Source organism: Mytilus californianus, unplaced genomic scaffold (genome assembly GCF_021869535.1).
Source record: "Mytilus californianus isolate M0D057914Y unplaced genomic scaffold, xbMytCali1.0.p SCAF_1, whole genome shotgun sequence".
Classification (NCBI taxonomy): Eukaryota; Metazoa; Mollusca; class Bivalvia; order Mytilida; family Mytilidae; genus Mytilus; species Mytilus californianus.
The window spans coordinates 33,307,362-33,323,485 of NW_026262581.1; the positions used below are offsets into that span (position 1 = coordinate 33,307,362).

Sequence of the window (16,124 nt, forward strand, 5' to 3'; positions counted from 1 at the left end):
GCTAAAGTAATGCATTATATTACAATTACATGTAATGCACAAATTGCTGCATTACACATTACATGCAATTACTTGGAAAAATGTAATGCATTATCATGCATTACAATTACAAATTTGCATTACCCCATGCCTGATACGACCACAAAAATTTTTTTGCGGTCGTATAAAAATGAATGCTGTATTGATTTCACAGCATAAGCAGTTGTATTATCTTTAATTATCCTTGGCATATAAGGTAACTTTGTGAAATTAAAACACCACAAGAACCACTTTTGGTTCGGAATCTTGAACCGGTTTGTCAAACATTTCTGCCTGTTCAATGACTTTACCATAAAAAGTATGAAAATTCTTTAAACGGAATCATTCTTCTCTATATCATTCAATCCCTATACTAGGGGGGGATAACATTTTTAGGAGTTAACTTATTCAAGATTTCGATTATCTTGACAATGCATGTAGGTTTCAGTAATAAAATATGTCCTTAAAAAAAGGCATCACTGCAAACACGCACATATTAAACCAACGAATCAATGCTGTAAACTCGTAAACTCGATAAAACATATATTCATTGTAGGAATGAACATGTCAATGTGGAAATATCCTATCCACCTCCACCTTTGCCAGACTGTTTGCCACATATATATATAGAATAATGGTATGAGTCAGATCTATAAAAAATTCATTAATTTTTTGTGAACTTAGGTAGTGAAATACTGTAAAAGGTGTCTTGTATTTAATTCATTTGTATTTTGGATTGAGTGGAATGATATCTGCAATAACGAATATTTGTTACCAATATGATGAAAATTTCGTGCTTCTAATACAAGATCGTTTAAATGAATTTAACGTTTACAGTGCAACTGCATTATATATGCTGACATTAAATATCATTGTGCAGCCATTTTCTAAACAGTGCATTAAATATCAAAATCATTTGAATATTATACGACTTTCCTATATCTCATGCATAAATGGCCTGCGTCATATTTGGCTCAACTTCTTGGAAATGTTTTGTTGTCAATGCTTTTCAACGTTTTAATTGATTTGGCCTTCAAACAGTTTCGATTCGAATGCTACGGATGAGTCCTATATAAAAGAAAAGCACGTCTGTTGTACAAGATTGTAAGGCTGGTATCATTGTTACAAATTTTATAGTCACATGCATTTAGTAACTTAAAAAAAAAATATATGTAAACAAGTGTTTGGAAAATTTACCTAAAAGTAATAAAAAAATAATCGTACCAAACTTAAACTTAAATGTAATAAACATTATATATAGAAACAAACGCACATACGTCTTATGTAAGGCTTTAAACATCAAGCTCATTTCAAAAAAGAGTCTCATTGTTTTTTTGTGCATTCCTACGATTATTTGTATACCAAATACATAATACACGTAAAAATAAAATTAGTAAGGTCTAAATGTCGACTTCGAACAGAAATTTTTACTTTTGAAATCATGAAATACTTTACTTTGAAACTCTAAATTTAGCTATTTGTTTAAGCTCAAAATTTTAGCTTTGAAAAATAAGGCTTTTTAGATTTTTACTGCTTCCCTATTATTCTTCAGCTTGTATGCAAACCCCTATTGTCAGAATACACCAACTACACATGAATAGCACATATGTACAGCTTTATTAAAAACTAAAGATAATATGATAGTAAAACATGCACGTCAATTTTGAAAGTATCTTTTACATACACGTTCTATGAAGAAGAAAAAAAATTATTTAGATTTTAAACTTATAAATACAACTTTTAACACCTTTGATACGACAATGTCTATCTATTTTCAAATAACTGTAAGTTTTTTAACAGATTGTGTACTGTATTTCGGATCATATTTCAATTCCAAACGATAAACTCTATTCTTTAATTCACATTTCTTTAATATCGACGCTCTCTTTTTTTCGTTTTCTGTTTGAATGAAAGCTGTGTAACTGTCTCCTAGTACTGTTTGCACAGACTTGTCGTACAGGTTAACCCATAAACTATTTTTGGAATGGTCATGAGCATCAACCACCTCTGCAGTTAATTTTGCTTTATTTTCACCATCGGTGTATTCTTCGCATTCGTCACAAAACCATCTTCCCTCTTTTTCACTAAGACTACCATGGGTCTCAACAACATCGCAGTGCTTGAAAATTTTCTGTGTATTACTATCCTTAACAAAAACTTCAATTTTTACAAAATTTATGTAAACAAGATGTTTATATTCTTTCATATCTTTTAGATCGTTCACTTTCATTGTTATTGGTGTTAAGAAGTGTTCGTCCTCGTCGTGCAAAAGGTCTTGCATATCATACCCAGGTATCTGTATAAACTTGACCACATCTCCACCAGTTAAATGATATACAATTCCACTGTAAGATTTAAACATACCAACTTCAACGTTTTGAAGAACCAGAACATCGCCTCGTCTATATGCGAAGGGAATTTTGTTATCAGACCTCCACATATTCATTATTATTCTTCCGTTATGGTCCTTCAACATGACTTCTTTTAAATAATTGTTCCATGGTCGCCTTGTGGGTCCAACCGAAGTTACAACAACCGGACCTATAGTTCTGAGTTTTCTGACATATCGTTTTTGCTTTATGTCATCTATTCGGAAATTTCTTTTCACTTGTTTTGGAATTTCGGCTCTCGAAACTACTTCGATTTTTGTCGTTTGATATAGGGTTAATTCTAAATTATTGGAATAGTCGCTTGTCTTTAATTGATAGCCGGAAATTCTATAAACCATATCATTTTCCATATTCTTGTCAATAAAGTCTGCATGATCGCCAAAAGCAGAAGCTTTTATGTATTCTGAGCCTGTTGACAATAACAATGCTATTCGAGGTTTCCTTGCATTCCGTCCAAATGGGATTATGGGTGATTTGTGATCAACAAGCACTGTGAGAATTTCGTTGTTCAATTTCTGGTTTGTATAAACTTGTTCTGTTGTTTTAAAACCTTTCCCTTCTTGATGTAATTGATAATGTACTGTACTATGTGACTAAAACATAAAAAGTTTTATTTTATAATATACATTATAGCGAAAATACTACATGTTTTTTTTTTCAATTATATCGGAAAGTATTCAAGAAATCTGAAACATTTGGAAAACAGTATTTATAAACGATAACTGACATTCGGGGGCGATTTGATGGTGACAAGACCTTACAAAAACAAGAGGCTCTCAAGAGCCTGAATCGCTCACCTGTAACTTTTTGCTGAAACTCTTTCATCAATGATTATTTTTGCTTTTCAATATTTATTAATGAGTGGCTTAAAAATGCCACTTAAATGTTCTTTGTAACTGTCATATTTTCTTCTAAAGGAAAAAAAAATGCATTTTACCCCTATGTTCCATTATAGCCATAGTGGCTATGTTTCTTGACGTGCAAGGAAATAAAATACAAAATTTATACTAGATACTTTGAAAGTCATTCATCCCTAGTTTGGCTAAAAAAAAATCAGCAGTTTCAAAGCAGAAGATTTTTTAAAGTAAGGCAAGCAAACTAGATGAACAAAGTGTTAAAAATTGTCTTTAAAGGGCAATAACTCCTTAAGAGGTCAATTGACAATTTTGGTCATATTACACTTTTTTGTAGATCTTACTTCGCTGAACATTTGCTGTTAACAGTTTATCTTTGTCTTCAATAATATTCAAGATAATCATCAAAAACTGCAAAATTTCCTTGAAATTACCAATTTAGTGGCAGCAACCTAACAATGGGTTGTTCGGTTCGGCTGAAAATTTCTAAGTTGATAGATCTTTACCTACGAAATATTTTTACCCCACGTCAGATTTGCTCTAAATGCTATAGTTTTTTAGAAATAAGTCAAAAACTGCATTTGACCCCTGTGTTCTATTTTTAGTAATGGCGGCCATGTTTGTTGATGGATCAAAACTTTGGATACAATTTATAAACTAGATACCCTAAGGAATATTCAGTTAAAGTTTGAAGGTATTTGGCCCAGTAGTTTCAGAGGAGAAGATTCTTGAAATAGTTTACGTCGACGACGACGACAGACGACAGACGACGACGGACGCCAAGTGATGGCATAAGCTCACATGGGGCACTTCGGGCCTGGTGAGCTAATGATCGAACCAAGCCATTAATTTTGCATGACTTCCAACTGTCAAGAACCTTGCCAGTGGTTCTTTTTGATATATATTTTAATGATTTAGTCTTTTTTCTGACTTTAGAATTGATGCCAGATTTTTACGCATTTTCTTTAATTTAATTTCGAACTTTTCTAGATCGGGTTAACACGATGTCAAATTTGATTAATTAACTTACAGGAGTTTCACCATCTCCATTCAAATTCAAAGTATACTCATATTCCATTTCCTCTACAGCTTGATATACATCATTTCCGCTTTTTAGGCTTAAAGTTTTCCTTTTGCAACTATGACTTTCATATGTTGTTAAACATCTTTTACGTGGATTTTGGTTTTCAATATTTTCTGAAAAAGATACATGTTTACTTTATAAAGATAACAAATGTCACTTGAAATAGAGTATAATTATTGTATTTTATTTACGACCAAAAGTTTTGTATTTCCACGCCGTTGTTTCTATTTCAAAATGGACTGGACAACGAGGACGAAAAGAACAAGTGTCATAAACTGTTCGCTCATCAACAAAGCATGCAATCGGCCCTGTAAACAGTACAAATGAGACACGTGACACTGAAAGGAAATATATATACAGTCTGAAATCTCAAATCGTAAGACTTTCTGTAAAACATAGACCTGGAGACAGTACTCTTCATGCTTCTTTAAGAATCATCATAACCGTTTGGCAAATGAGGTTGCGTTAATACTTCCAAATTTATTCAGTGTACAGACAATTTATTAAGGGATTGCACAAGGTCATGCATGTCTCAGATTGTTTATGACGTCCACACTCAATCTGATGAGTGTGTGCTGATTAACACTTTACTCTGGGAGAAGAGAGGCGAAAGATACCAAAGGGACATTCATACTCATAAGTCAAAAATAAACTGGCAACGCCATGGCTAAAAAAGAAAATAGACAACCAACAGTACACAAAACACAACATAGAAAACTAAAGACTGACCAACACGAACCCCACCAAAAACTGGGGGTGATCTCGGGTGCTGCAGAAGGATAAGCAGATCCTACTCCACATGTGGCACCGGTGACTGATTTATTATTATGCGTAGTTGGCTTTAACTTTAACAAGCTTCCAGTATCTGCGAATAATCTTATATCTGTGCAATTGTGTATTTTGTTTTACGTGCTTTGTTTCAATCTATTGATTACGTCCATTTACAACTGCTTTTACATTTAGTCATGCTGTTACAACCCTTCCCAGGTAAGGGAGAGGTTGAACATATTTAACCCCATCCCATTTTTTAAGGCGCCTGTCAAAAGTCAGGAGTCTGTATTTCAGTGGTTGTCATTGGTTCATGTCTGTCATATTTGTTTTTCGGGAATTGTATACATAATGCCGTCAATTTTGTCGTATGATCTCTAGACATCCTTTGGTTTGTTGTGTCTTTGGTGCGTCATTTCATTGACACAAAACCCAGTCTATACTATTCATACCTACATTACTGATAAAAAATTTCAATCTGTTACATTTATCTTTGACATAATTAGACGAAATACAGCCTGTATGTGTTCTGCAAATTAGAAATCAGCATGACAATAGAGAGCTTTATACACAATCCTGTTCTAGTGATTTGCATTACGAAATTTTAGAAATACCTTTGAATTCTGCAACCAAATCTACCATGTCTTTTCTTCCTTTTTCTTCCAATGCTGACAACAGTTCATTAGTTGCATTAGGAATTCCGACATCATTTCGTGAAATAGACTTACGCCATTGCATTAAACCCTCTAGGGATTGCCTATACAACTCATTTGGATAAGCTTTTTCAATCTTTTTTACAGAGCTGTACTGCAAACCTAGCTGAATTAATACTGGAACCCAATCATCTAGTAGGTGATCTGCAATTCTGCTTAAGAGGAAGTCACTGAAAACTGAAAGTTAAAAAATAAACATTTGAATAGGTGAAATACTGATGACAAAAGGTACGCAAATTGCCCACCCCTACCCTTTTCCCGCTGTGTTTTTGGGGATTTAAACAAAAATGTTCTAAAATTCCCTATTCATATACTAGTACGTGGTAAACTAGATGCGCTTGAAGCTTAAACACATTCCAGGCACTTTGACCTATAAATGTTAACTTTTTATACATTTTGACTTGGATGGAGAGTTGTCTCATTGGCACTCCTACCACATCTTCTTACTTATACAGACACACGTGGGAAAGAAATCAGTTTGAATCTAAAGATCTTTTAAAAAGGAAGAAAGTCCAGAAGCGACCACAAAGTGAGTTTCACTCTGTTATCAATTACTATGATGGCATTACAATGAAATTATACATTACTAATAGCCCAACAAAATTGTGGACACTGAATTTATCCTTTAATATTTTTTAATGATGTTAATAACCGATTCAATGTCGTACGATCACAGGCATCAAAAATTATCCTGCTCTGTCATCAACGATCCTGTCCTCCAGGATAAAGAAACAAAACATAAATGAGTAAAGTCGGTAGTTTTACATCTAAAATGTTGTCAAATGTCCACGTCTGGAAAATGTCGATCTAAATAGGACATTAAAGTTTTAAAGTTCAAAATATAAATTAAGCATGATAAGAAAAGTTGTTCACTTTTTGAAGGAACAGATATCTGTTTCGGTTGTATATGTACCGCATTTATTATATATACAGATAAGAAGATGTGGTATGATTCCTAATGCGAAAACTTCACCAGACCAAATGACGTTGAAGTTAACAACTATAGATCACCGTACGGCCTTCCAACATGAGCAAAACCCACACTGCAATTCATATAAAAGGCCCCTAAATGACAAATGTAAAACAATTCAATCGAGAAAACGAACGGCCTTATTTATTTATAAAACAATGAACGAGAAACAAATAGGATATTCAGCAAAAAACAACAACCACTGAATTACAGGCTCTTGACTTGGGACAGACACATACCGAATTTGGCGGGGTTAAACAGGTTTACGGGCGCCCAAACCTCCCCTAGCATTGGACAGTGGTGTAACAGTTCAACATATGAACAAACTATAAAAATCAGTTGAAAAGGGCTTAACACATTAGATCGATACAAAGCAGAAAAATAAGTTACAAAAACACAGACCGGACGTGCAGGGAAATTATACATCCCCACAACAAAAAAGACACTAAGTACAGATCTGAGATTACTCGCAGTTACTGACAGCTAATCTAAAGTCATAACAACTAATAAAAAATCGTGTATCTAAGACTAAAATATCAAGCAGTACACACCTAATATCCAATGGATTTAGTGTAAAAACGTCATTAACAGTCAATGAAAACATGAACTTGTGCAATGCCAAAATACAGGTATCAACAGATTGCAGAACCGTGAATGTGCATGGTTTTAATTTACTGATAACAAAATCAATATATACCGATAAAAGCAATATTCAAAGATCTAATGACTGTGTTAAATTGGTAACCTTTAAAAATAAGTTTATTTAAAGGATCGATATGTTTACAAAGATCGTATCTAAATTTCCGGGCTCGGTACACAACATCTCCGTAAAAATTACGATGTGCTATAAAGTTTGAAATAAGTTTTCTACAGGTAAACTTCTAAACCAAAACATCACAACAGACAAGAGCATAGTGAACGAGTTGTGATATATAAACACCGTAAGATGGTGCCAAAGAAACATCATCAAAAAAAGGAAAATTAACAATAGGAAAAGAAAAATCATTCCTTTTGTCGTAAATGTTTGTGCATGTAGAGTTTCCCGATTAAAACTGTAATATCTTAATCTAGGAAAGGACAGTTATTACTGTTTGTATTTGATTTATTTAAAGTAAGTTCCTTGAAAATTCTTGATTATTCAACGAAAAAATATCATCAACAAACGATAAGTGTTGTTGAATTTATCAATTAAAGAAAATTAGACGGGTCTTTACTAACTTTGGTCATAAACTGTGATTCATCACAGTATAAGAACAAGTCTGCTATTAAAGGGGCACAATTGGTGCCCATGGGAATACCTACAACATGTCGATACACTTTATTGCCTAAACGTACATAAAAAGTGCCAAGGAGAAGATTAGTAGTCTTCTTTGTAAAACAATTCCTTAAATTTCGGGTACCCCTTTCCATTCTGAGAATCAAGGAACCAGCACTGAGTTATTTCATTCGAAAGTCAATGGATTTAAGATTCTTTCTACTGCACTAACGTACAATAAATTATACAAACGATTTTAAATTTGTATAATTTGCAGACTTGTATAATGTTCAAAATGAAAACGTCGCCATTATACATTGTATAACTTTCGTATTGGTCTGACGTGCACTTATTTGCAGAGACGCGCGTTTTAGAATGGAGACCAGTTCACATTTTGTTACCTTGAATTCCTTAATAAAAACATTATAAATTTATCAAACAACATCCTTTATATGTTCACAAGACTTGTGTCTGTCAGATATCAATATTTCTTTTTTTTCATTTTGTCTTCATATTCGCTTTAGGGCATCAGCATTAAGGGAGCTACCATTTGATTTTATAGGGGGGGGGGGGCTAGGATGAAATTTTTTTCCCTCTACTAGGTCCTGCTTTTTTTTTTATTAGTTTATCCTGAACCCCCCCCCCCCCCCCAATCGGTACTACTGAAAGAATGCCATGTCAAAATATAAGAACAAAATCAATACAGGATATTTTTCTGTATGCAATTGAGGCCCAAGAAAGTTGTCTACGGCATTTCGCACCAACAAATGCATTATTTCACAACACTCGGATTCATTGCATTTAACTTTCATCTAGTTGGTATCTGACTTTGAATAATATATACTGAGGTACATTTACCAAAATCTCTGTTTGAAAGTTATGTTTTTTTTGTCGAAAACGTATTGAAATATCAAACTCTGTTTTTTGTTTACTTTTAACGAGACGAATCTATTGTATACATCTCGCCAGTTCAGTTAAGTGTATTTTTCTTTTTCAGAGTGCAAATCAAAATTGATTTTTTGTAAAAATCAAATGTCAGATTTCTTCTTATGATAGGCGCTTAAGGCATGGACCATTTGACTATTTTGACAAAAAAAAAAATAATCTGTCCTATTCAGTTGCTAAAAAAAATATTCTGCCTTCATCTTCAGTAAGTATGAAATGTATGATGTATTTTTTTTCTTCGCTCGCTTCGCTCGCTAAAAAGATCATCCACACATTGTAGTGTACTAGTACCTCACTTTCAAGATCTATGGACAAACCGACAGACAGGACAGGACACACTTAATTAATCCTACATAACCCCTCCCCCCACCACCTAAAACTTCATTTGTGAGGGGTATAAAAACCTTCACTGTTTATATGTACCACATCTAGTAACTTACCCTGTGTTTCACTTTATATTTGTCTCGTATTATATTAATGTATAAGTGAAATTGTCGGGCAACCTATGACAGTATTTGTTAGATTTCTTTGCCAGCTATTCATATCAAATTGTTCATATTGCCTCGCATCCGTGCGTCTTCAATGGTACAATTACGACAATATTGACTTTAGCAAAGAATTCTGCTCAAACCGGTGCTAGGGGCTGTCTTGAAACTTTCCTTGAGGCGAGAATGATTTCTCTGTGTTGAAGATCTCACAGTAATTTTCAAGATGAAGAACAGCAATAAAGGCGCTGTTTCTTTGCTGCAAATTTATTATGTAAAATTGAGAATGGAAATGGGGAATGTGTCAAAGAGACAACAACCCGACCATAGAACAGACAACAGCAGAAGGTCAACAACAGGTCTTCAATGCAGCGAGAAATTCCCGCACCCGGAGGCGTCCTTCAGCTGGCCCCTAAACAAATATATATACTAGTTCAGTGGTAATGAACGCCATACTAAACTCCAAATTGTACACAAGAAACTAAAATTAAAAATAATACAAGACTAACAAAGGCTAGAGGCTCCTGACTTGGGACAGGCGCAAAAATGCGGCGGGGTTGAACATGTTTATGAGATCTCAACCCTCCCCTATACCTCTAGCCAATGTAGAAAAGTAAACGCATAACAATACGCACATTAAAATTCAGTTCATGAGAAGTCCGAGTCTGATGTCAGAAGATGTAACCAAAGAAAATAAACAAAATGACAATAATACATAAATAACAACAGACTACTAGCAGTTAACTGACATGCCAGCTCCAGACTTCAATTAAACTGATTGAAAGATTATGTCTTCATCATATGAATATCAGGCACAATCCTTCCCGTTTACATGTTTTGATTTTGTGTCAGGATCTTGTTCAACATATCCCTTCCTACTCATAATGGATATATATGTATTACATGTACTTGTCCTATTAAAATAAATGGTTTGTTACACGCTGAGGCTAGAATAATTTCTCCATGTTGAAGATCTCACTGTAATTTTCAAGATGAAGAACAGCAATAAAAGCGTGTACATGTTTTGATTTTGTGTCAGGATCTTGTTCACCATATCCCATTCTATTCATTATTGATATATATGTATTACTTGTCTTATTAAAATGAATGGTTTGTTGCACAAACATGTAAATGGAAAAATACTCAGTACCTCTTACATGTCCACATAATCTGATATTTTTAGGACATTGACATTGCATACCAAAATTAATACAATACATTGAGACTTGAGAAAGCATGTTTTGCTGAAAGGACTTAATATCTATTTGTTATAGAACTTCTATTTTAAATATAAAGACGAACCAGCATCAGTATTACCACCACAATCAATTGCTCTTTTATACAGTAGAATTGCTGATAGACTAGAAGTATTGAGTCACGCTAAACTGTTGTTAAAATCTAGATATGAATAACCATATCAGACCAAATGACGTAGAAGGTTAACAACAATAGGTCCCCGTACGGCCTTCAACAATGAGTAGAACCAAGACTGCATAGCAAGCTATAAAAGACGCCGAAATGACAATTTAAAACAATTATAAAAAGAAAATTAACAACCGGATTTATGTAAAAAATAACAAATGAAAAACAAATATATGAAAAACAGCAGCAAACGACAACCACTGAATTACAGGCTCCTGGCTTTGGACAGGCATATACAAAATATGGCGAGGTTAAACATGTTTGGGTGGCGCCGATCCCTCCCCTAACTTGAGACAGTGATGCAATAGCACAGCACAAGAACAAACTATACAAAACAATAAACCAAAATTAAATATGATATACAGCAATAAAAACAACCACTGAATGACAGGAACATACAGAATGTAGGGCTACTTATGTTTTATACAACATCGTAACGTCTACATTTGACTATTTATGTGAGACATTTGACAGAACATTGCAAAACGCTATTTAAGCGGAAGGCTGTTGCCATGAACAGACAGAAGTAGGTTTATGTAGAATGTATGCAGCGTTGAGACATTGAAATTGTTCTATGGTTTATTTTTTGTAAAGTTAAACAAAATGTGTTTATCAGTGAGCTGCAGAAAAAAAATACATGCTTTGCTCTATTGATATATTAATTACTAGTATGGATAGTAACACTATATGGAGTCAAACTGACATGTTTTGCCATATGGTTGCCAACATAACTATTTATGTGTTACATTGGTAAAATTTCTTACCTAAGTTCTTACTTTTGTTATCTATGTGACTCTCATCGTCTGATGAATCGATATTGTTTTCCTGAACCAGGGCCATACTGCAAGTGTGTCAATGGCTAATTCGCACTTTTCTATAAATGAAAAACATTGTTCATGCATCAAGATTGGTTACAAAACTATGGTATAATGTATGGAATTGCTAACACATAGCTAAAATATATATGTAATCTAGTTATAGAATACATGTAACTAGAGGCTCTCAAGAGCCTGAATCGCTCACCTGTATTTCAGAGGAGAAGATTTTTAAATGTTAGCAAACTTGATGAACAAATTGTGTAAAATTGTCTTTAAAGGGCAATAACTCCTTAAGAGGTCAATTGACAATTATGGTCATATCAACTTTTTTTGTAGATCTTACTTTGCTGAACATTATTGCTGCTTACAGTTTATATATATCTATAATAATATTCAAAATAATAACAAATAAAAACTGCAAAAATTTTTGAAAACTACCAATTCGGTGGCAGCAACCCAACAATGGGTTGTTCGATTCGTCTGAAAATTTCAGTGCAGATAGATCTTGACCAATTAAACAATTTTACCCCTGTCACATTTGCTCTAAAAGATTTAGTTTTTGAGATATAAGCCAAAAACTGCATTTGACCCTTATGTTCTATTTTTAGCCATGGCGGCCATGTTTGTCGATGGATACAAACTTCGGACATAATTTATAAACAAGATACCCTAAGGAATATTTAATTAAAGTTTGAAGGTAATTGGCCCAGTAGTTTCAGAGAAGGTTTTTTGAATGTTAGCAAACTTGATGAACAAATTGTGTAAATTGTCTTTAAAGGGCAATAACTCCTTAAGGGGTCAATTGACAATTATGGTCATATTAACTTTTTTGTAGATCTTACTTTGCTGAGCATTATTGCTGCTTACAGTTTATATATATCTATGATAATATTCAAAATAATAACAAAAAACTGCAAAATTTTGTTAAAAACTACCAATTCGATGGCAGCAACCCAACAATGGTTTGTTTGATTCGTCTGAAAATTTCAGAGCTGATAGATCTTAACCAATTGAACAATTTTACCCCATGTCATATTTGCTCTAAAAGCTTTAGTTTTTGAGATATAAGCCAAAAATTGCATTTGACCCCTATGTTCTATTTTAGCCATGGCGGCCATGTTTGTCGATGGATCAAAACCTCGGATACAATTTATAAACTAGATACCCTAAGAAACATTTCGTTAAAGCTTGAAGGTATTTGGCCTGGTAGTTTCATAGAAGATTTTTGAAATAGTTTACGACGACAGACGACGATAGACGACAACAGACGACGACGACGACAGACAACGACGACAGACGACGGACGACGACGGACGCCGAGTGATGGCATAAGCTCACATGGGGCCCTTCGGGCCCCGGTGTGCTAAAAATAAGGATATGTGGTATGATTGTCAATGAGACAACTATCCACCAAAGTTCAAATGAAGTGGATGTAAGCAATTATAGGCAACCGTACGGCCTTCGACAATGAGAAAAACCCATACCTTATGGTCGGCTTTAAATGGCCCCGACATGATAAATATGAAACATTTTAATTGAGAAAACTAACGGCATAATTTATAACAATACAATTTACGAAAAACAAATATGACAGACATGCTTGCTTTCAGTTATGGATACTAGTAACTAATACTCGAACTCTATCTCACTTAAAATTGATTCAAAATATCTAGTTGATAATCACCACATCAGATTCAGCATTCATCAATTAACTATTTATTTACCTCTTCGAAGTTTTTGAATAACCATTTATTATTTCACCACATACCTGTCATACATAAATGCATTCAAAAACATGACTCAGTTATGACCTTATTTTTTGTTTGTATTATATTTCTAAGTTGATGTTTACTGATGAATATACAGTGTATGCAAACCAAGCTTTCTTTTGCGTTATACACGCATAGTGATAAAGCTGAATAAAATGCTTCGCTGGGGCGCAGCTTGATACGACCGCAGAGGTCGAACCCTGAACAGTTGGGGCAAGTATGGACACAACATTCAAGCTTGATACAGCTCTGAATTTGGATTGTTATTAAATATTTGAAACAGCATAGGTTTCTGACACAGAAAGAATGTGGTCTAAGAACTTGAATTTTTTTAATTTACCTATTATGGTCCAATGTCCAAAATCAAAATACATGGTTAGATTCAGCATATCAAAGAACCCCATATATTCAATTTTTGTTAAAATCAAACAAAGTTTAATTTTGGACCCCAACTTGGACAAACTTGAAAACTGGGCCCATAATCAAAAATCTCAACACATGTTTAGATTCAGCATATCAAAGAACCCCATGAATTCAATTTTTGCTAAAATCAAACTAAGTTTAATTTTGGACCCTTTGGACCTCAATGAAGACCAATTTAAAAAACGGGACTTAAAATTAAAAATCTAAATACACGGTTAGATTTGGAATATCAAAGAACCCCAATAATTCAATTTTTGATGAAATCAAACAAAGTTTAATTTTGGACCCTTTTGACCTCAATATGAACCAATTTGATAGCGGGGCCTACAAATAAAAAATCTAAATACATGGTTAGATTCAGCATATCAAAGAACCTCATATATTCAATTTTTGTTGAAATCAAACAAAGTTTATTTTTGGACCCCAATTTGGACCAACTTGAAATCTGGGCCAAAAAACAAAAATCTAAATACATGTTTAGATTCAGCATATCAAAGAACCTCATATATTCAATTTTTGCTAAAATCAAACAAAGTTTAATTTTGGACCCTTTGGACCTTAATGTAGACTATTTTGAAAACTGGACCCAAAATTAAAAATTTAAATACACTGTTAGATTCGGCATAACAAATAAATAAATGTGATCAAAGATTTAACAAATCTAATGCGCCATACTGTGCAATTAAAGATTACTTCTTGAAATTTTTCAATATTTGAAATTTGAAAAAAAATAATATTTGAAGAATAATTCTTTTTAATTTCTGAAATCTGAAATGAGAAAAAATTGACCCCCCACAATTTCTTTTTATCCCCCCCCTTTTTTCCCCAAAAAAATTCTTTCCCTCAAGATATGGTGATAATCTCAATTCAAATTTCCAATGGAGTTGGCAACCATAATTACCCATTTAAATTTACCATAGTGCTAACTTAATCTATTTTATAATAGAATTAAAAATATAGTGTCAAATCTTTCATATGGATTTTTTTGCAAAAAAAAATGATGCAACATTTGCAGATATTTTTACTGGTCTTCCTTTATAAATATGCATTTCTTTAAACATAATTTAAAAGCAGTGTAAGGGAAGTAACCAAAACGTTGTATTTGGATTACCTCCCTTACACTGTTTTAAATTATCTTTATTGTTCATTAACCATTACTTTATACATAATTTAAAAGCAGTGTAAGGGAGATAATTTCAATGATGTATTTGATTTATCTCCCTTACACTGCTTTAAATTATGTTTTGTACTAAAGTATTTGTCCATTAACCAGGACAACCTTGTTTTTCCCCCTTTTTTGCCCCTAATTCCTAAACGGTTTGAGCCATAACCCCCCAAAGCAAATCCTAACCATCCCTTTGTGGTATGGAAACTTGTAGTATAATTTCAGAGAGATCCATACACCGTTCCACATTTATTGTCTGGAAACTAGAAAATGCTTATTTTTGGCCCCTAATTCCTTAACTGTTGGTACCATAACCCCCAAAATCAATCCCAACCTTCCTTTTGTGGTATTTAACCTTATGGTAAAATTTCAAAAAGATCCATTCACTTAAACTAAAGTTAGAGTGCGAAAACCAATGTGTCTTCGGACGACGACGCCGGACGACGACGACGACGACGACGACGCCAACGTCATACCAATATACGACCACAAAATTTTTTTGCGGTCGTATAAAAACGGTCAAAAAATGTATTTGATTGTAAAGGGAAATTTTAACTATACAAACAAACTTCATTTAAATTTGCATTTAAAAAATGGACGGATGAATGTTTTCATGTAGCATGCAGTCGTCTATTTAACATTCCTGTCCAGGACGAAAATTAAATATTTGGATACTAAACAAATATGAACCCACCTTAGTACTAGACCAAATTTCTTAGCTGGATTTGCAAGATCAGGTTAAACAGTCATCATGAAAAAATGCAATTCCACCCAAAAACATAGTAATGACTCCGAGAACTGACAGTCTTGCTCTACCTATAAAGACCGCGTGGTTACAGGACAAGCAGCAAATGTCAATCTGGTTTTACCCGGCTGCCGGTCGCTATCAAACTATGACCCACGCACTTGAAGCGAGCACGTTACCAAGATTAATACTTAATAATCTGCACACTTTTGCAAACAAATAAGCTACAGGAACTACTTTCACAGACAAGAAATATCTATGCTACTTACGATATCTATGTGTTTACCACGTGGGGTTTCC

At 33.7% G+C, this 16,124-nt stretch overlaps 1 protein-coding gene across 3 annotated transcripts; it reads right to left on the reverse strand.

Annotated features, from left to right (window-relative positions):
- Positions 1–1,616: 1,616 nt before the first annotated feature.
- LOC127719075 (uncharacterized) lies at positions 1,617–16,124 on the reverse strand. 3 transcript variants are annotated; one of them, XM_052225130.1, is made up of 5 exons: positions 16,094–16,124; positions 11,681–11,778; positions 5,729–6,004; positions 4,293–4,459; positions 1,617–3,001 (listed from the first exon to the last, which is right to left on the reverse strand). In XM_052225130.1, the coding sequence occupies exons 2-5, from the start codon at positions 11,742–11,744 to the stop codon at positions 1,793–1,795; spliced, it is 1,716 nt and encodes a 571-aa protein (XP_052081090.1). In that variant the 5' UTR covers positions 11,745–11,778; positions 16,094–16,124; the 3' UTR covers positions 1,617–1,792. The 3 variants fall into 3 exon arrangements, with proteins under 3 accessions (XP_052081090.1, XP_052081085.1, XP_052081080.1); XM_052225125.1 differs by having other exon boundaries at positions 11,669–11,778; XM_052225120.1 differs by lacking the exon at positions 16,094–16,124 and adding an exon at positions 15,774–16,066 and having other exon boundaries at positions 11,669–11,778.